Here is a 21,803-nt window from a genome sequence, read left to right on the forward strand (position 1 = left end):
CTCCTCAATTCACCAGCAGTTCTGATAAAACTGCAGGATAAGTGGTAAATCAGAAAGGTCACATCTTGAGGTAGAGATCATCCCTGTGTTTATTGCATATATGTGCATTATATTATGGTTTTATATTAGTCTTTATGGAGCATGCAGGTAATCCTTAGATTTCAGCAGGACTAAGAGAAGCTACTGCTACTTAAGTAGCAGGTTCTAAGTCTAACCTTGTAAGTTATTATCTTTGCTCTCTAGACGTATGTTTTCATGCCTACGTCTTCTGCATAAAGCATATAACTTGATGAGTCAAACATATTATTCATATAAACTTAAGAACAGAACACTCATCACCAAGTCTGGGAAGGGAATGGTATTTTAAATGGCATTCACAAGAACCTTTTGTTCAGTTATCTTAGTATTAATCACAAGAATCCTACTATTAATCAGTCTGCTCCTTATTCTTTAATTATGCATATACTTGTGCAGGTTCAAAGTTTGTTAGTACTGATGGCAGTACAGGCAGCAAGGTCTCAGATTCTTCTTAGTGGGTTCTGAATGGGAAAACTTAAGACCACAAATTAAGCATCTTATTTGAGCCGAGCAGGTTTAGGTGTGTGTGTGTGTATTACAGAAATTAAGATGCTTGTAACATATATAAATATATATAGAAGTATTGGCTGTATTGGCTGTGTGCTTGCCTTGGATGAAATTTGAATGATTAGCTTTTTCCTTGTGCTGTATGGAGTTCTTGTGTTATGTTCAGTCATAGCTTTCTACATTTTTTGCCTGCTTTTCTTCTTGTGATGCAACTCAGTTAGCAAGAACTAAATTAATGCAATTCTGATTCACAAAAAGCATTAGACTTTGTGAGTTTCCAAGGATTAGTCTCTGACTTTTCTGTTTCACATCTCTGATTGCATATTTCTTTGGTCATGATCATTATTTCTTTGGTCTTTTAATTGTCTTAGACATTGATTTTAGGTAGCAGAAGAGCTTTACCAATCTGGTATAAACTGGATGTTGTGAGTGCTGGAAAGAATTTTACACAGATCAGGAAGGCAATTACGGCGGGATTTTTCTTCCATGATGCTAGAAAGGACCCTCAGGAGGGGTATAGAACCTTAGTGGAGAACCAGCCAGTTTATATCCATCCAAGCAGTGCGCTCTTCCAGAGACAACCAGATTGGATCATCTACCATGAGTTGGCAGTGTAGCTAGGTAGTTCCTGTATTAACTTGTGTCTAGTAGATTCTTCATTCATTAAGCATTTGGACTTGTCTGCAGATTCAGATTAGTAGATATGAGACATTTTGAACTGATCGATGCTCATGATTAGGTTGTGTACATAAGACAATGGTGGATTAATAGAAATTGCAATGATGATTTTGGATGTGGGTTTCATACTTTCATGAATGGGCAATTTTAATTTCCAGAATGCATGCATACCAATTGTAACAGGGGACTACTAATATGTGTTATCTCAAATTGCAAGCTACAACAAAAGCACACCAAAATGTGTGGTTGCAGCTAAACAAAAACAACACAAAAATCAAATAGAAGTTTATTGTCTTTTTGGCATTGGGACGACAGAAAATTGTAGTCTAAAGGGCAAAACAACAACATAAGTTAGACGAAAGTGTTGGCTAAAACGTATAATAACAACAAATAAGTGTGGTTGAAATCAATCACAGACAATATAAAAAGACCTCATAAAAGACCTTTCACACAATACTTAAGTGTCGTATGTATGTACCCTAGAACGACACTTAATTGTTCTCTGATGCTCTTTACGACCACATATAATTGTCGTTTAAAGTAAATTAGCACAACCTTTAAATGTTGTTGTATGAGAGAAGACACTACATAAGAGTCTTCATATTTCTTATTTAAGGGCATTCAGACCACACAAATAAGTCTTGCAAATATGATTCACACAATAGTATTTAAAAAATACTGTGGTTGTTTTGTTTATCAGACAATACAAAACTGTTGTTTGAATGCTTTTAAAGAAACAGATCACAATGTTCCCAAAATGCAAAACTCATCAGACGACACAAGACTTTTATTTTTTTATGTCGTCTGATTTTTCAGACGACAGAACACTTCTGTCGTCTGATGCCCCCAAGAGACGACACCGTACTAGACGACACATTTTTGTTCGTTCAGACGACAGAACAGTTCTGTCGTCTGATGCACTTTTTGGCATAGTGGTTAAAAACACCTCAAATGAATTTCTGCAATTCATATGCCAATAACCATCAAATAAAGAAGCATCACCAATAAAATCAGAATTTTTAAAGAAATCCAAACTTTTATTATTGCCAATGAAAGTACAACCATGATTCTTGACTAAAAGAGAACCATAAATTAAGTTTCTTTGCATAGAAGGAATACAAAGAACATTTTCTAAATCCAAAGTAAAACCAGTAGTAAAAATAAGTCTGACAACTCCTATGGCCTTCACAGCTACTCTGTTCCCATTCCCCGAGCTAATCCTAGCCTCATCTTTATTTGGAATCCTCTTTCTTAGAAAACCCTGCATAGATGTAATTATATGAATAGGGGATGCAGTATCAAACCACCAAGAACTACTAAACACACTGACAATTTTAGACTCTAAATGAAAAACATTTTTATCAAGGAAATCAGTTTTCTTACCTTTTTTACTCAACCAATCTTTAAAACCTTTGCATTCTTTCTTCACATGTCCAAGCTTACGGCAGAAGAAACACTTAACAAAGCTTGATTTTTGGTTTTTAGGGTTGTTAGATCCGATAGAAGAAGGTCCAGCTGCTGCCTTTGAGGTAGAGGGTGCTGAATAGGTAGGTTTATATGCCTTTTTCTTAAATTGTGGCTTATTAACCAAGTGAACAGCCACCTTAATTATGTCTTCTTCTTGAGCACATATAGAGATAAGCTCGTTCACAGTCCATTTTTCCTTCTGTGTGTTGTAGTTGCACTCTAACTGAGAGTATTGAGATGGTAATGAGTTTAGAATAAGGTGGACTAGGAAAGGATCATCTATGGTAACCCCTAAAGCCTTCAGTTTTGCAGCAATCTCAGTTCCTTTCAAAATGTATTCCCTGATGCTTCCTACCCCATCAAACTTCATTCCAGTAAGAGCACTCATGAGAGCACCAGTTTCAGCTTTGTCTGATATCTGATATTTTTCCTCAATATTTTTAAAGTACTCTCTGGCTAATTTCGCATCTGGTATGCCACCCTTAACTGCTTCAGACATAGATCTCTTCATAATGACCAGGGCCATCCTATTGTGTTTATGCCACTGTGCATATTTATCCTTAGCTTCTCTAGTGCTAGTGGGTGCCAACTCTGCTAGGGGATCTTCATTCAACACATGCTCATAGTCACTATACCCTAGACATAATTCTAGGTCTTGTTTCCACTTCTTGAAGTTTGAACCATTAAGGGTTTCCATTTGGTTGCAATTAAAAAGCATATTCAAAGCTGAAATTTATTTAGAAGTTTATTAGTAAGCAACAATCTTATAACTGAAGAGGCAAAGATGCAGTGCCTAATATGAATGTGTCATGCTTTACCTAAAGTGGCAGAAAGACAATATAGACACTCTTATAACTTAATCATATACCCAAAGCTCTGGAAATCCAACTGTTGGTATCTAGAACATGTCATCACCTTGAGTGGCAAGAAGACAGTTCAGGTTACCATATTAAGGTGAGCCTTGAGCCTTGAACCCTGTTATATGCTGATATTAATCTCAGAAACCATAATCTTTTAAACCTCCTGTATGGAGCAAGGATTCAAGCTCCTGAAATCAACATCACAATGTGTTGATCCAATATTAAGGTCCAATAAAAGTACTTTACATGGGACTGCTATGGACAGTACTATATGTAAAGTTCTTAAATTGGAACTGGACCAAGACGTTTTACATGTTTTGATTAAGTTTTATGCAATATATTTTACTGTGATTTAGAATAAAAGGGAGATGAATAAACACAGTAATACAATATCATTCACAAGAAAACACAAAACCCATCCAGAACACAATACAAACAATACTTTGTAAACAATCGCATATATAGGCCCCAACAAAGCTATCTGAATCATTAAATCTTGCAAGAAAAAAAACAGAGCATGCAAGGGCCACACACTTGGGTTCGAGCATTCCATGAAGATTTTACCAATTTTGACGATCCAAGAGCAAAATAGGAGATGCAGAGGTTCCTTGATTAAGGATTTAACAAGCTGTAGAGAAAAATTTAGGCGGAATTCTCTTGTTGAAGGCTTAATCAATAAACCCTTGCATCTAGAGCAACCTAGAATTGGGGCTAACCGTTGTAGAGCAACGGCAAAAGTTTTTCTCCACTTGCTATTTGAATGCAGGCCATCGGGTCAAAATTTTGGGCATGTTTTTTTATTAAGTGGCCCAAAACAGATATAAGTCATATAACTGAATGCTCTCCCCCTTTGGTGTTTGGTTAAAAACATGAAACATAATCCCTTTTTTTTTTTTTTGAATAAAGTTTTCTGCAAATAAGGTTTTGATAAAATCATGTCGATTCTTAAGCGAGCACAAAAGGCTCTGATACCAAATGTAAATCATATCATAACAGTATATGTATATATGCATGCTTGTACTCTACTTAAGAACACAAATGCACCTGGAGCTGCAGCCATGGTGGAAGATGACAAAGTTGGTCTTCCTAATTTGATGCACTTGGTTAATTCTCCTCTGAGCTATCCTTGTGAGAGTTCTCTAATGGGCAGAGCACTGTATTCTCAGATGTAGGTAATGATAGCTAGAGCAGGGACTAAGGTTCCTTATATAGGCCAACAAGTCTAGGTACCTTCCCATAAAGGTTTCCTATACCGATTAGCAATAGGAACAACATTCCTGATTCATGTACATAACCTAATGCAGTGAGGTATGATCAATTATGTATGTTCCCCCAATAAACTGGGAATCCTAATTGAAATATCAATGAAGAGTCCGATTGCTTGTTCTGCATCAAGAGTAGCAAGTTGCTTGTTCTTTAAGTTGACATTGATAAGTCCAAATAATCTTACATACATATCATCGATTCTAGTACCCTTGAGTACTATTCGACCTTCCTTACCAATAGTGACTACACCATTTTTGAATCTCACTTCAAAACCCTTCTTTTCAAGCATAGCAACAGAAATAAGATTTCTTCTAATGGTGGGTGCATACAAGACATTTTTGAGAATCACATTTGTGCCATTACACGGAAGCTTGCAATCTCCTTCTCCAAGAACATCTATGTATGTATTGTTTCCCATGTATAGACGATGATCTCCTTGTTCCTTTTCGTTGATGTTGATGAAAAAGGATTTGTCCTTGCAAAGATGTCTTGTAGCTCCGGAGTTGACACACCGTTGTTCTTCACATTCTGCTATGAGCTATGTTCTAAAAAACGGCCTAGGCGCTAGGCGGCAAGGAACCTCTCCGATTCTGGCCTAGGCGTTGGGCTACTAGGCGGGCTAGGCGGTGGTGCTAGGCGGGCTAGGCGGTTCTAGGCGGTCGTAAACCCTAATTTATTCTATATTTTGATTATTTTTATATTTATAATTACTTTTTAGACTTTAAATATTATTATTTATATTATTATATGTCATAAAAATAATTTAAAAAAAAAAAAAAAAAAAAAAAACGCCTAGTCCTCGCCTAGGCCCCTAGGCGCTAGTCCCTGGGTCACCGCCCGACTAGCGCCTAGCGTTTTTTAGAACCTTGGCTATGAGTGCTTCAGAGACTATCAAAATTAATTCCTTAGGCTTGTCATTTGTCCTTTGACGTCTGGGGCATTTTGATCTAATGTGACCAATTTCCCCATAAAAGTAACATCCATATTTTTTGCTTTTGAACTTGAAATTCTTCTTGTTGCTGGTCTTGTGGAGACTATGATTTTTTCTTTTATTATTATTGTTATATTGCAGTTTATGCTTTTGTGAGTCCACAGCTATTAGGAGGTTGCCTCTATTATTTTCCATTTTCCTTTTTCCTCTTGTTCATTCTCACTTCTTCAACTGCTGACATAGCAGGCAAATTATTCATGGACAACTCTTTTTGACCATAGGTCAAAGAAGTCACCACATGATCCCATGATTTGGGAAGACTGTTGAGAAGTGTAGAAACTTGCATTTGATCAGGAATAGGATGACCAGCATTAGACAAGTCCTTTGCAAATAACTCCATTTTGGTAATATGATCCACCATATCATCATTTTCGTTCATACGAGTGTTGTTATATTTCTCAAGCAACAATTGAATGTATGTTTGAGATTTATGCCCGTATTTTTCATCCAATACATTCATGATTTCTTTGGCGGTCTCATATCGTTCATAGAGAGGAATCAAATCATCTTCCATATGATTGAGAATCGTAGCAATTGCTAATGCATTATCTTCTTCCTATTTAATATAATTCCGAGATGCAACAGGAGGCCTCTCAGTTTTTAACGTATATAACGTTTTCTCATAGGTAAGTAGATAAGTGATTCTTCTTTTCCATATGCGATGATTGATATTATTGAGTCTCTCTATCTTTATATTCTCCGTTTTGCATTTACTGGCCATGACTCACAATAATAATAACAAGTGCAAAGAGCAAACCACAATAATATGTAACAAACAATAAAAATAAAGTAGTACAATTGGATTACAACTGTACTTCACTTTACGTTTTATGATAAAATATATATCTATACTATTATTAAGAGAAGAGGTGTTGTTAGCCAAAACTGATTTTTTTTACCTTTATAACCCTCAAATATTAAAATGTCATGGATTACATTTTGACATCAGGGATAAAAATGTAAAAAGCAAAATAAAACAATAAAAAAAAAACAAAATAAAAGAAAATAACTATTTTAAACTCTCCACTCTCAGAATTATAACTCCCCACTACTCTCACACCCATCGGGTGTGTGGACATTTTCTAGTTATATATTATACTACTAGTTACTGTGCGTCGTACAATCTATATATATTTAATATATAATATATATGTTTAATTATATATTACTTACTGATTGAACACCAGGTCAATCACACCCAATATAATTGAACTTTTGCTCTTCAATCCGCGTTCTGCCTGGTATAATATATATGAATACGAAGATTCTTGTCAAAAACCGGCGTCGAGTCTAGACTAAACGATTTGAAGTAAGTTGAATCCGAACCCAAATGCTTCGAATGGCTGTCTTTCGGACCTAGACTGAATTCTTCTTCGCTTGTTTTGAATGACGTCTCTTTCGATCTGTTGGAAGGACATCTGTTTGCGATGGTTCTTGTTGAAATAGGGTTCCTGGTATGGGCAATTACACCTGGAAGTCTGAAACGTTTGGGTCCGTTGTTGCCGTTGTAGCACGATCCCAAACTAGTTTTGTACTCAGTATTCAGACGACAAGAATGAATCTTGCAAGGTCTGAAACTTACTCTTCTTCTAAGGTTTGATTCTCCTTTGAACCAAATGTTATTGTTTGAATGTTGTCTTTGTGAATTGTAGTTGTACGAATTGTGATTTAATTTCCCTTGCATCACTAGAACTGGAACCGCTCTGATACCATTGTTGGAAAATATAGGAAAAGATCGTTGTGATTGGCATCGTCAGACTGTTGATGACAATGGTATGGTGTACGTCTTTAATCTAGACACAACAAGGGAAATCAAATTACTGAATTGAAGTAACAATGCAAAGGGCTGAGGTTCTATTTATAGACCTCAGCCATTGTACCTCTTGAGTGAAGACGGGTAACTAATCAATAGTTGTACCCTTTCATCATAATTGTCAGTATTCATGTACCCTTTCAGGATACGTGAATTTCCTTGTTCAAATGTGTCTTGATGTACCAGTGTTATAGTATATCTCCTTACACATAGCATACTCATTGTGAAGCCACTTAATCACATGATCGATCATATTATAACACTCTTCACTCCCTCCTTATTCCTTGGCCAGCCACAGCTTCAGTATTTCTGAGGATCCATACAGCATCGTTCAAGATAGAAAACCTCAGAACAGGACGCGTGTTTTTATTGATCTGTCGATGCCAATAATTTTCATGACCTGTGAAACTCGGCCGGTGAATTCATCTCTCTATGTGGATACTGCTCCTTGTATTAATGCAACGAGTGGGCATTCTTTTGTTATCACTGAAAGATTAAATGCCCAGGATTTGTGGGACTCATGTCGCATAGAGCTGGTGGTCTTGACATCATCGTCGATTGGTAGAAAGGACATGAACAGTTCCTACATAAACATCCACAACGAGCTGCTCTATGGTTTTGAACTTTCATGGTTAGGTCGGGATTGCAATGTTGACTTTGATACCAACAAAGTCAATTGTCTTCGTAAGGATTTCAAAGATTTTGTTCTTCAAGCTTTACCAGAATTACTTATTTTCAGTATACTTTTTCTCATTTACAAGATTCAGAGTTGATAACTTGATATTTGTGATGCAGGCACCAGGTATAGTACCTTGGACTATCTAAGAGGTAAGGACTATGTCAATCCAGATTTTTGTTTTCACAGAAACTTATAATCAGCTCTCAGTATAACTGTTCTCTCTCTATTTTGCTAGTTGTACCTGAAATATTTGTACACGGAATATTCCCAACAGCAGGTGCGTTTTATCCTTGATTGCTTTTTCTGAAGTAACCTTGATTATATATTTTAATTTGAGGAAACTTCATTTTTTCAAAGAGATAAAGAGTCATAAAAGGTTGAATAATTGATCTCTAGTGTAATAATGCCAGCACGGGACTAAATTATTTTCCTTTACAGTGGTTTTGTGGACTGCAACAAAAGCTATATTCGGAATTCCATGTGTGCTTGTGTTTTTAATCTTGAAGTTGAAAAAACGACATTTATCAATGTACAGTGTTATTGAAGAATTCTTACAAAGTCACAACAACCTCATGCCTATACGGTACTCCTACTCCAACATCAAGAAGATGACCAAAGGATTTAAGGATAAATTGGAGGAAGGAGGTTATGGCTCTGTGTATAAAGGAAAGCTTCGGAGCGGTCACCTTGTTGCTGTTAAGATGTTGGGAAATTCCAAAGCTAATGGGCAAGATTTTATGAATGAAGTTGCTACCATTGGAAGAATTCATCATGTAAATGTGGTGCGACTAATTGGCTATTGTGCTGAGGGATCAAAGCGTGCTCTTATATATGAGTACATGTCAAAAGGGTTTCTTGATAAACACATATTTCCTAAGGAAGGACTCATTTCCTTAAGTTGCAAGGAAGCATTTGAAATTTCACTAGGAGTGGCCCGTGGTATTGCTTATCTACATCAAGGATGTGACATGAAAATACTGCATTTTGATATCAAGCCACACAACATTCTTCTTGATGATAATTTTGTTCCAAAGGTTTCAGACTTTGGTCTGGCAAGATTATGCCCCTTAGATGACAGCAGTTTAGCTTTGACCGCAGCAAGAGGAACCATTGGATACATAGCTCTGGAATTGTTTTACAAGAATATTGGAGGTGTGTCAAACAAAGCTGATATCTATAGTTTTGGAATGTTGTTGATGGAAATTGCAGGGAAAAGAAGGAATTTAAATGCACTTGCAGCAAATTCGAGCCAAATTTACTTTCCTTCTTGGGTGTATGACCAGTTCAGTGAAGGAAAGGAGATGGAAATCAAAGATGCCACTGATGAGGAAAGGAAAATGACAAAGAAAATGCTCATAGTCGCATTGTGGTGTATACAATTGAAGCCTGGTGAACGTCCTAATTCGATGAACAAAGTAGTAGAGATGCTTGAAGGAGAAGTTGAATTCATTCAAATGCCTCCAAAGCCTTTCTTATATCCGCAAGACACGCCAGTAGTGGATGATGAAGATGGTTCCGAAATAACTTTGTCATCATAAATGCCACCGAAAACTGAAGCTTAAGAGTATTGGTTCAATTCAGAATCCAAAACCAGTGACGTAGCTGCAGACAATGGAGCAGGCACGTCCTATGATGGAGTAATAAGTGTTCTTCTATACTTGGTTGGAGGATACACCTCTTGTACTAAACTTTATTCAATGCTCTCTACAGGTTTCTTTTGTCCGAAGCTCTATAGTTCCTGTACTTATCTGTAATTTTCTGGAATTCCTATTTTAAACATAACTTTCAGTTTGAGATGTATGGTTGTGAGAAATAACAAAATAATGTATATTCTGGGTTCATTTGTCACTCAAGACCTAAAATTTTGACTTTGGCGCAATTATTGGTTAGTTGAGAAGTGACTAATATCAAATATCTTAAATAAGACAAAAATAGAGAAATAATCAATACCACACATTTATTTCATGTTGACTAGTAGAGGGAAGTTCACAATGTTGCTTCCTTATCACATCCTTTATGGAGAACTGAGAAAACTATTTTAAGTGTTTGTACCTCTCTCTCTCTCTCTCTGTTTTCCTCAAGACATGATTGCAGGAAGAGTACTATTTCATGCACAGTTAGTAATACTCCTTCTAGTTGTAGTCCTCTCTCTCTCTCTCTCTCTCTGTTTTCCTCAAGACATGATTGCAGGAAGAGTACTATTTCATGCACAGTTAGTAATACTCCTTCTAGTTGTAGTTCTTGGCTTATATTGTGGAACTTCCAATGCTTGGCCTTGGGGAAATCATCATCCTCATCCTCGCTGTGAACCTTCCTCCTGTGGCAGCATCCCTAACATAAGCAACCCTTTTCGACTAGAGAGCGATCCACAAAACTGTGGTGACTCAAGGTATAACCTGTCTTGTGAGAACAATGTTACTGTGTTGTACTTGTATTCTGGGAAATACTATGTGCAGTCGATCAATTACGAAAACAAAACAATCCGAGTTGTGGATTCCAATGTTCGGAAGGGTAACTGCTCTTCATTCCCTCGCTATTCACTGCCATATCACAACCTCAAGTATCAGGAGGTTCCATATAGCATTTCTCAACATAGGAAATATCATGGTCAGAACGGGATGTTGTTTCAACTGTCAAAGCTTATAATCTTCATGACCTGTGAAACCCCAGTGAATTCTCCTCTCTATGTAGATACTGCTCCCCGTAGTTCCAGATGTGCTTTATACAATCGTAGCAGACATTCTTATGTTATGATTGGCGACTTAAATGCCTCGGATTTGAGGGATTCATGCAGCATTGAGCTTATGACTATGATCACATCATGGCCTAGTACAAAGGACATGAACGTTTCCTACATAGACATCCACAATGAGCTGGTCTATGGATTTGAACTTTCATGGCTGCAGAGCTTCGTGAGAAATCCATGGAGTACTTGTTACATCGATTATGATACTCACCATGTTGAATGCGGAGATTCTGGTATACACGCACATATTCTTACTGTTGATATATCAAGTGTCTAACATTAATATGTCAACCGCTATTATTGATAAGATGTACTTCAGCTTATTGTTGTCTTCGAACAATGCAGGCATCATGGATCGCCTCAGGGATAACATGATTGGCCGGTATATATTGTTTATATATTGTGAGGGCTCTGTCAATCTTATTGTATTCATTCTTTCCGATCCTTTTCCCTACATCTTAATCAACTCTCAGTCTTAAACTCTATCTTTTCTTGCAGATGATGGTATAAGCCCAGGTGAGTTTTACTCTTCTTTAATCTTCTTTTTGTACCTACAAGCTTTGATTTATGTTAAATGTAGGAGAATAAAATAAAGTTTCAGTTCCTATCTATTGATACCATATAGGGTCAAATAATGTATCTTTAGTAGCACGTACAACCTTTTAATTAACGGTCTTTCTAAATGTACCCAGTAAACTTTTTATACCAGCAAATTTCCCGATAATACCCTTATTTCAAACCTAGCAAAACTTCATCGAGTGACCCAACGAACTCTTCTGTTCTAAAACGAAGAAGACCAATCCTATATCTACCTTCCAAATGCTGATATGTTGCTTTCGAGTTGGTCATTTCGAGTTTTGATTGGAGAATGAGGGCAATACTACAAGGAATATTTTGGAGGAAATCATATGGCACAAAGGACACGAAAGTTGCGAGGGTACACTATGCCTTATGGTAGAGCCAGGTAACCAAAACAAGAGAAAAAACAAGGAAATCTAAAAATACTTCATTTCATTCAACCCCCTCACAGAGTTCCCACGATAACATATAAAGGTTTACAAAAATGTTATGATCTGAACACTACTGCCAACTAATCAAGCTAGAACAAAATGGGTCATTTAGATGGGCTAAACCCAATACAAGTTAGTGGGCTAAAACAGTGAAATCCTAGAGGAAATAGGGAATAATCCTAACAACTCTTCCCCCCTTGAGATGGAGCCTGACCTCAGGCGCCAAAGGCTAGAAAGCGAGCTTTGATGTTGTTAGCATCCTCCCAAGTGGCGTCTGCAGCTGGTAGTCCTTGCCATTGGATGAGCCATTGAGTGACGTTTCTCTTCTTTTTCTTTACCACAAGCATGTCCAATACACTCTCAGGGCGCCACAGTAGCTCACCCTAGTCATCAAATGTAGGCAGCGTTGTTGTAAGAGTAGTGCCCTCACCAACTCGCTTCTTGAGAAGAGAAACATGGAAGACCGGATGCATACGGCAAGAAGTAGGGAGGGATAACCGGTAAGCCACTTTACCGATTCTTGCTTGGATTGCAAAGGGGCCATTGTATCTGAGCTTGAGTTTATGGGAAGGATGCTTGAGCAATAAACGTTGCCTATATGGATGCAGCTTTAAGAACACCCAGTGGCCAATGTTGAATTCCCTTTCAGTACGGTTACAGTTCGAATGCTGTTTCATACGATTCTGGGCTTGATGCATATGCAATTTGAGTAATTGCAGAAGAACATCGCGGTTCTTGAGAGCACAATCCACTGCATTTATTGAGGTAGACCCTAGAAGATAGACCGAAACGGTAGGAGGAGGGGTTCCGTAGACCGTTTGAAATGGTGTCATCTTGATGGTGGAGTGATATGTGGAGTTGTACCACCACTCCGCCCAATGAATCAAAGAGCTCCAAGATGCAGGTTTATCATTGGCGAAGTAGCGTAAGTAATGTTCAAGAGAACGGTTCACTACTTCAGTCTGACCATCCGATTGTGGATGATAGGCAGAGCTTCGACATAAGGTGGTGCCCTGCAATTTGAAGAATGCCTCCCAAAAATGGCTAATAAAAACCGGGTCACGATCACTAATGATTGATTTAGGCATGCCATGAAGCCTAAATACCTCTTTCACAAAGATTTCCACAATTTGAGTGGCGGTATAAGGATGAGTTACCGGAATAAAGTGACCGTATTTGGATAAACGATCGACTACAACCAGTACCGCATTAGAGCCTTGTGAAAGTGGCAACCCATCTACGAAATCCATCTAGATATCGAGCCAATTGTTAATTGGGATGGGGAGTGGCTGCGACAAGCCCGAAGGGTTTATGGTCTCATACTTCTGCCTTTGACATTGATCATACTCTGCAATGAACAATTTGATAGCTTTGCGCATACCGGGCCACCCAAAATTGCGAGAAAGCCGATGATATGTGCGTAAATAACCCAAGTGTCCCGCTTGGAGGGAAGAATGGAATTCATATAGTAACCTAGTGCGCCAATCAGAGGATGAAGGAACAAAGAACTTGCCTTTATACAATAGATGGTTGTTGTGCAAAGTAAATCCCTTTTTGCTGGAATTGTTCTGTTGAAGTTGAGATATGATTGCTTGTGCTTCTAGGTCACAAAGACAAGCTTGAGCTATGTACGTCAACCCATCAAAAACCGGTGCGGATATGGCCTGAATTGCACACATTTCATGGCGCCTGGATAGCAAATCGGGTATCGTATTCAATTTTCCTGGTCTGTACTCGATTATGTATTGATAACCCATGAGCTTGGCCAGCCATTTATGTTGAGAAGGGGTTGAGATTCGCTGGTCCAAGAGGTGCTTGAGTGTTTGGTGATTGGTGATGATGTTGAACTGGTGACCCAAGAGGTAGGGGCGCCACTTATCTATTGCGTGCATGACTGCAAGCATCTCTTTATCATAGACAGATAACAATCAGTTGCGAGGAGATAAGGACTTACTGATGAAAGCAATCGGGTGTTTCAGTTGCGAGAGGACGGCGCCGATACCCAATCCACAAACATCTGTTTCCACTGTGAAAGGAATTGAAAAATCCGGCAAGGCAAAGCTGGAGCTGTCATCAAAGAACATTTGAGCTCTTCAAAGGCTGTTTCAGAAGCCATTGTCCATTTGAAATTGTCGACTCGGAGCATCTCTGTAAGTGGTTTTGCGGTGATGCCGTAATTCTGAATGAAACGGCGGTAGTAGCCCGTGATCCAGAGGAACCCTCTCATCCCTTTAAGGGTTGTTGGTTGGGTCAGGCCTGGATGGCTTGTACTTTAGTTGCGTCGACAGCAACTCCCTCAAATGAAATCACATGGCCCAAGTAATCTACTTGGGCTGTAGCAAATATGCATTTGGCTAGTTTGAGGAGTAGGAGATGTGTTCTAAGCAAAGCAAAGACTTCTTCAAGGTGCACCACATGAGACTGCGAGTCGTTGCTATCAACCAAGATGTCGTCAAAAAAAACCAACATACTCTTGCATAATAACGGCTTGAAGACTTGATTCATTAAAGCTTGGAATATGGAGGGTGCATTTGTAAGCCCAAACGGCATCACCACAAATTTGAACTGACCTTCATGTGTTCGAAATGATGTTTTGGAGATATCTTTCTCGGCCATTCTTACTTGGTGGTAGCCGAACCTTAGATCGGGTTTAGTAAAAAAATTTGCACCATGTAATTCGTCTAATAACTCATCGACAACCAGAATGGGGAAACGATCCTTGACCGTTGCTGCATTTAAGGAGCGGTAATCCACACAAAATCTCCATGTGCCTTCCTTCTTTTTGACCAAAAGAACCAGGGATGAAAAAGGGCTAGAGCTTGGGCGGCTCAACTCACTAGACAACATTTCGGTTACTTGCTTCTTAAGTTCGACCTTTTGTGAATGAGGGTAACGGTAGGGTCGAACATTGATCGGAGTTGTATTAGGAAGTAGGTTGATGCAATGGTCAATGGTTCGAACTGGTGGTAAGGTCATTGGTTGGGAGAATAGGTCAGAGAATGAGTCTAGTAGTGATTGAATGGGAGGTGGAATGGGTTCAGATTGGGGTGGGTCTATTGGTTTCAGAGTTTGGGCCGTGGAATCCCATTTTGTAGATGGAATAAGGGCAAAGATGTCATGGGTTTTGGTTGATTGGTGATGCTTGGTGCTGCCCTTTAGCACATGAAAATGCCTATCAGTGAAGAAGCCCATGATTTTTTCTTGAAAGTGCCACGCTATAAGGCCCAATGTGTTAAGCCATTAAGCACCGAACACTAGGTCGCACCTTGGAACTGGTAAGAGAAGAAACGAACCGGTGAATGAATAGTTTTGCATTGAAACCTTGACATTGTGAACAATGCCTGAAGGTTGTAACCGTTCTCCAAAAGCCGAGTAGAAATGGATCCTAACGGAGCTCGATATCTTTAATTGGGGTTGGTGAGCAATAGCAGGATGAAGAAAGTTGTTGGTTGACCCACAATCTATAAACACGTTGATTGCGGTACCTTGAATTGATCCTGTAAGTCGCATCATCTCCCCAATTGCAGATGGGTGATTGCATGTAGTGGGTAAATGACCTCTGTTTCTGGGATTGGATCATTTAGGGTGGGTGTGCAATCCTGAAATTCTGGTGTATCAGAGGGGTCGTCAGTGGGGTTAGGTGCCTCCAATATGGCTAGGAAGGGTTGTTTGCAGGAATGGGTAGGGGTGTATTGTTCGTCACAGTTGAAGCACAGTCCTTTGGCCCTTCTTTCGCATTGTTCCGAGGTTGACAAGATACGGTGAGTACGATTTGGTGTTGGTTTGTTGAGGTGTGTCGTGGTTGGTGTGAAAGTGTTGGTGGAAGCAGGTGAGGATAGGTTATTGTGGGCATGTGAAGGCAGGAAGTTGTTGGTTGAGTATGGTGCGGAACTGTAGCAAGATGGCTGGGACCAATTAGTTGGCCGGAAAACTCGAGATAGACGGTGGTCGGGGACCAAGTGGTGGTCGGACATCTTAACTTCATAGCACCTTGCCAGGAGTTGGGCCTCTGTGACTGTGAGTGGATTGAAGGCCATTACATCATGGTGGAGTGCCGGTTTGAGGCCGCCCAAAAACATGGGGAGGAGTTGGTTATCATTCCAATCCGGTGCTCTGCAGGACAGCTTAGTGAAGGTGGTGATGAAGAGCTCCACCTTGGAGGTATGTTGTAGGTGTGAAAGGGCTATCTTGAAGTCATGAGTCGCACCAGCACCAAAATGGGCTACGAAAGCTGGCACAAATTGCTCCCAAGTGACGAATGGATGTCTTTGTTCAAATGAATTCATCCAAAAACAAGCATCGGGCCCGAAGTGTAAAGCAGCAATGGCTACCTTTTCTGATGGAGGTATTCGTTGGGTTGTCAAATTCCTTTCTGCCATCGAAATCCAACCCATAGCATCGTCACCCATAAACCGAGGTAAGTCGATTTTTTGGGGTCTGAAAAATTGGGGATCATAATGATAAGTGTTGTGAGTTTGGGTGCGGGGAGCTGTGTATGTAGTAAATAATGGAATATGGAAATCTGGAAGGGATGGTGTGAAGGTAATGTTTGGCGGCAAAGTGAGGTGTGGGAATGATGTAATGGTTGAGTAGTGTGCGGGGCAGATGGAAATGGTGGTGGGGTATGAGGAGAAGATATCATTGATTTGCATAAATTGGAGAAATGAGGGATGAAAATTGAGTAGAAGAGTTCAAAGTGTGCCATTCCATGGCTGGAGTTGAAATGGAACCAAACGTAATAGGAGGGATGTTGGCCGGTGTACGAGGTGGTGGAGGTATGGCAAATGACGGAGCTGAAATTGGAGGTGATGTGGTGGAAGAATGGATAGGTTGTGGTTGTCCTGTGAGAGCCTGCACCACCTTGCTTTGCAAAGCTGCCATTTGTGCGGTGATGTGATTTTGAAAAGAGGTATGGTCATGGTTCATTGAGTCAAGAGATAGGTGAAACTCTTCTTGTAGAAGAGCTAATGAGTTGTGAAATTCTGCTCTTTGTAGAGGTTTAGATTAATCAGTAGGTTGATGAGATACAGAGGCTAGGTTGGTTAATGGTGGAGGGGGAGGTGGTGGTACAAAGGCGAAGGACACAGGGGAGGAGGAGGGTACAGAGGCTTGCACGGTTCGAGCCATGCTCTGATACCAGTTGGTAGAGTCGGGTAACCAAAACAAGGAAATCTAAGGGGGGTGTATTGTATTTGGATTTGTGCAGACTTTTTTTAAATGACAGACTTTTTGAAAAGTTCACAGACTCTTTAAAAAGCCGATAAACTGTTATGGATTTCTTAAAACCATTGATTTTAGTAACAGACTTTTATTGATTCATGAAAATCTATATACTTTATTATGAATGACTTCTACAGATTTCCTAGGATGTACAAAATATTAAAAAAAAAAAAAAACAAATGCAGCCCAAACACAAAACAAAATAATAACTTGTTGTCTCTTCAATGCTCCAGTATCTTCTAATAGAAATTGACTCAAATAAATTATTGTTAGTCTGTCTAGCGAGTTTGTTCTCATTCCTATCTCCCAACAACATAAATATACAATATAGATCACTTGATGTTTATGGTTAATTATTCTCATCAATTTTGTTTTCGCCGATTAACATATATTGTAGCAATATTGATCAATGTCTTGATCTATAATCAATCAATTGAAATTCAATTGTTCAACCTTTTTTTGAACCATAATATAAATTCAAATTAATGAGAATAATTAATTAATAAGATAAAATTTAGTATGGTTCAAGGTCTTAGGGTTAGACCACAATATTTGAGTTTTAGGGTTTCATAAATCATTTTTATTGCTATTAGGGTTTGAAGTATCACAATTGAAAAAAAAAAAACAAAAATCACATTCAACAACTGCAATGAACATGTTGGGTATCAAAAAAAGTTGATATCATAAAAAATTAGAGAAAAGACAAAAAATTAATAAAGAGAGATGATGAAGGACAAACTTCTTTTCGTGTGTAGAGAGAATTAACTTTGATAGACCTTTTTTTTTTTTTAAGAGGAAACTTTGATAGACTTTTTGAAATCTTTGGTCTGGAGGCTGGAAAATTATTGGAGTTTGTTATGTATAGTTAACACTACGAAGTCCATGATTATCCATGATTTTCTAATTCCATAAGTATGAATGATATTTTGAATACCTCTGTACTTTTATTCATTTTTAAAAGTCCTAATTGAATACCCCTAGATTTTGGTGGAATTCATGAAGTCTTTAAAAATCCTAATTGAATACCTCAAGACTTTCATGGACTGTTAAAAGTCTATATTGAATACACCTAGACTTTTAAATTCTATAGATTTCTTTAAAACTTCCACTAATTCCATATACAATACACCCCCCCTAAAAATACTTCATTTCATTCATCCCCCTCATAGAGTTCCCATGATAACATATAAAGGCTTACAAAAATGTTATGATCTGAACACTGCTCCCATGATAACATATAAAGGCTTACAAAAATGTTATGATCTGAACACTGCTGCCAGCTAATCAAGCTAGAACAAAACGGGTCATTTAGATGGGCTAAACCCAATACAAGTTAGTGGGCTAAAACAGTGAAATCCTAGAGAAAATAGGGAATGATCCTAACACCTTAATCTTCCATACCTACCTCTTCATTTCAGCATCAATTCCATCTCTCCCCAATCTATTCATCTCCCTCATTCTCTTCACCACCACAGACAACCCAGTACCCATCACATCCTTTTAAGCTAACCCCCAATCCTCCATTTCCAAAAATCTCCGTAACGGCCTTCATCAAATCTGGCAACCCAAATGTGCCTCCCTTATCATTCACCATTAACAACTCATTCACTACATTCTTCCCGCTCTGCGATTTTGGAATCCCAAGTTTCTTGCTCCATGTTTTCCTTCCCAAGGACACTAAAATGTTCCTCCCTCCATTGTCTCTTTTGTCTAATATTTGCAACTTTTTACTTGTTTTTTGCAACTTTTAATTTAAGGAAACTTTTTTTTTTTTTTTTTTTGAGAAGAAGATTTACGGAAACTTCATTCTTTCAAAGAGATAAAGAGTCATAAAAGGTTGAATAATTGATCTCTAGTGTAATAATGCCAGCACGGGACTAAATTATTTTCCTTTACAGTGGTTTGGTGGACTGCAACAAAAGCTATATTCGGAATTCCATGTGTGCTTGTGTTTTTAATCTTGAAGTTGAAAAGACGACATTTATCAATGTACAGTGTTATTGAAGAATTCTTACAAAGTCACAACAACCTCATGCCTATACGGTACTCCTACTCCAACATCAAGAAGATGACCAAAGGATTTAAGGATAAATTGGGGGTAGGAGGTTATGGCTCTGTGTATAAAGGAAAGCTTCGGAGCGGTCACCTTGTTGCTGTTAAGTTGTTGGGAAATTCCAAAGCTAATGGGCAAGATTTTATGAATGAAGTTGCTACCATTGGAAGAATTCATCATGTAAATGTGGTGCGACTAATTGGCTATTGTGCTGAGGGATCAAAGCGTGCTCTTATATATGATTACATGTCAAAAGGGTCTCTTGATAAACACATATTTCCTAAGGAAGGACTCATTTCCTTAAGTTGCAAGGAAGCATTTGAAATTTCACTGGGAGTGGCCCGTGGTATTGATTATCTACATCAAGGATGTGATATGAAAATTTTGCATTTCGATATCAAGCCACACAACGTTCTTCTTGACGAGAAGTTTGTTCCGAAGATTTCAGACTTTGGTCTGGCAAGATTATGCCCCTTAGATGACAGCAGTTTAACCATGACTGCTGCAAGAGGAACCCTTGGATACATGGCTCCAGAACTGTTTTACAAAAATATAGGAGGTGTCTCGAGCAAAGCTGACATCTATAGTTTCGGAATGTTGCTGATGGAAATTGCAGGAAGAAGAAAGAACGTGAATGCAGGTGCAGCCCATTCTAGCCAAATTTACTTTCCTTCTTGGGTCTATGAACAATTCAACGAAGGAAAGGACATAGACATGGGAGATAGCACTGAGGAGGATAAGTTAATAATAAAAAAGATGGTTATCGTTGCATTATGGTGCATACAAATGAAGCCTAGTGATCGTCCTAATTCCATGAACAAAGTGGTAGAGATGCTTGAAGGAGATATTGAACGCCTTCAAATGCCCCCGAAGCCTCTCCTATATCCAGAACACAAGCCAATAGTGGATGATGAAGAAAATTCAGATACACAATGATCATCGACACTGTCGGGTCATGCTTCTATACAGTCGGCTAGCTTACTTCAAAATGAAGAAGTGATATTGTATTTGTTTTGGTGGTGGTTGCTATTAGTATATTACCAATCTGGGAGGAATGTTGTTGTAATTATTTGGACAGTATATCATATAGTTTCTGATGGCTTCTTTAAAATTTAAGTTTTGCTTTGAGAATTGCATGATGCATTGTTATATGCATTAGGCTGTTGTCCTTACAAAGTAAAGGGCAGGCACTTTTGGAGACTAGCCAAACCAGACAGACAAAGTTGTCTCTGCCGGATCATGCGTTTCAGAACTATTTGTTGACCACTTTTGTTTCTTGCGCTTTCTTTGTTGATCAATTCTGGGGAGAGGCAACAATTAGTTTCTTGTTGGATTTTTGGTATTCCCATATAAATTGTACATTCTAGCAATTTATCTCTTTTACTAGACATAATTTTCTTTTGCTTTTGATAGCTCAGCTATAACTCATCCGATATCTAGATCACTCAATTTTAACCGTGTCATTCTCTGTAGTCATTTTCTGTTATACATAGCAGCAACGGGATATTTTTTTTTTTTGTTCATTAAGCAATACTAGGGGACAGATTCGAGCTGCAACTAGGTAGGAAAAATTGTTCTTAACCACTAGCCCAACAGGACAGGTAAATAGTAGTGTTTGGTCGCAAGTTGCTTTGGAACTCTCATCCAAGTTCCAGCTATGTATACAGTCATCACATGTGCCGTACAGATGTGCACAAATTAAATCCGCAATGAAACAGTCGAGAATGTTATGAACACAAAGAATTCACTCGATCGAGCATCACTGCACCATCCAATTTCATTAAACTTCACCGTAAATACCTAAAAACCTTATAATATATGAAACGTGTTCTAGAACCTATTTAGGATCTAAGAAACCAAGAGACAGAAATCCACCAGAGGTCAGATTAATCAAAGGCCTACCATAACTATTACTTCCAGAGGATAACTGTAAGCAATATTACAAAGGGGGGTGAAATTTGCACCCTTAAAATTGCAAAGGAAAATGATTTGTGGCCTCAATCAGGCCTAAGATTTGTGGCCTCAATCTTAGGTGTCATGACATGTCATCTACACAAATCACCTATTTGTCAAATCATGTCACGTAATTCTTGAGAAAAAGACAATCTTATCCTTCCAAAATCTAATGACTCTAAATTATTTTGGTTTTCTACCTCAAAAATTATTTTGACTTTCTTCTAAAAAAAAATGGCTTTCTTTCATTTCTTTTTCATTACACTCATTCTTAGATTTAAATAACAATTTTTTTTTTCTTCAATCATGAGTAGAAAAAATTTCATGAAATTTAGTCAATAGATTTGCACGTACATTCGATTAACAGATTTGTATAACACATGTATATGAATTCAACCTTTGTTGGGTTCCTGCAAATTTTGAAAATATAATGTGAAAAATACATATTCATATAATTGTATTTATTCATTTGTTCATTGTTT

The 21,803-nt window shown here is 38.3% G+C and overlaps 2 protein-coding genes across 2 annotated transcripts; both read left to right on the forward strand.

Moving 5' to 3' along the window:
• Positions 1-8,779: 8,779 nt before the first annotated feature.
• LOC112187522 (rust resistance kinase Lr10) lies at positions 8,780-9,927 on the forward strand. The gene has a single exon (XM_024326365.2). It carries the CDS (start codon positions 8,867-8,869, stop codon positions 9,875-9,877), a length of 1,011 nt encoding a protein of 336 aa, XP_024182133.1. The 5' UTR covers positions 8,780-8,866; the 3' UTR covers positions 9,878-9,927.
• Positions 9,928-11,044: 1,117 nt separating this feature from the next.
• Positions 11,045-20,405, forward strand: LOC112202774 (rust resistance kinase Lr10). The gene is made up of 4 exons (XM_024343784.2): positions 11,045-11,318; positions 11,431-11,487; positions 11,584-11,601; positions 19,214-20,405. Exons 1-4 carry the CDS (start codon positions 11,090-11,092, stop codon positions 20,302-20,304), a joined length of 1,395 nt encoding a protein of 464 aa, XP_024199552.2. The 5' UTR covers positions 11,045-11,089; the 3' UTR covers positions 20,305-20,405.
• The last annotated feature ends 1,398 nt before the right edge of the window (positions 20,406-21,803 follow it).

Source organism: Rosa chinensis, chromosome 1 (genome assembly GCF_002994745.2).
Source record: "Rosa chinensis cultivar Old Blush chromosome 1, RchiOBHm-V2, whole genome shotgun sequence".
Classification (NCBI taxonomy): domain Eukaryota; kingdom Viridiplantae; phylum Streptophyta; class Magnoliopsida; order Rosales; family Rosaceae; genus Rosa; species Rosa chinensis.

Coding starts and splice junctions, on each gene's coding strand:
- LOC112187522 (XM_024326365.2), top strand. CDS start 8,867: ATGTACAGTGTTATTGAAGAATTCTTACAAAGTCACAACAACCTCATG.
- LOC112202774 (XM_024343784.2), top strand. CDS start 11,090: ATGATTGGCGACTTAAATGCCTCGGATTTGAGGGATTCATGCAGCATT. Junction 11,319..11,430: donor TGTTGAATGCGGAGATTCTG/GTATACACGCAC, acceptor CGAACAATGCAG/GCATCATGGATCGCCTCAGG.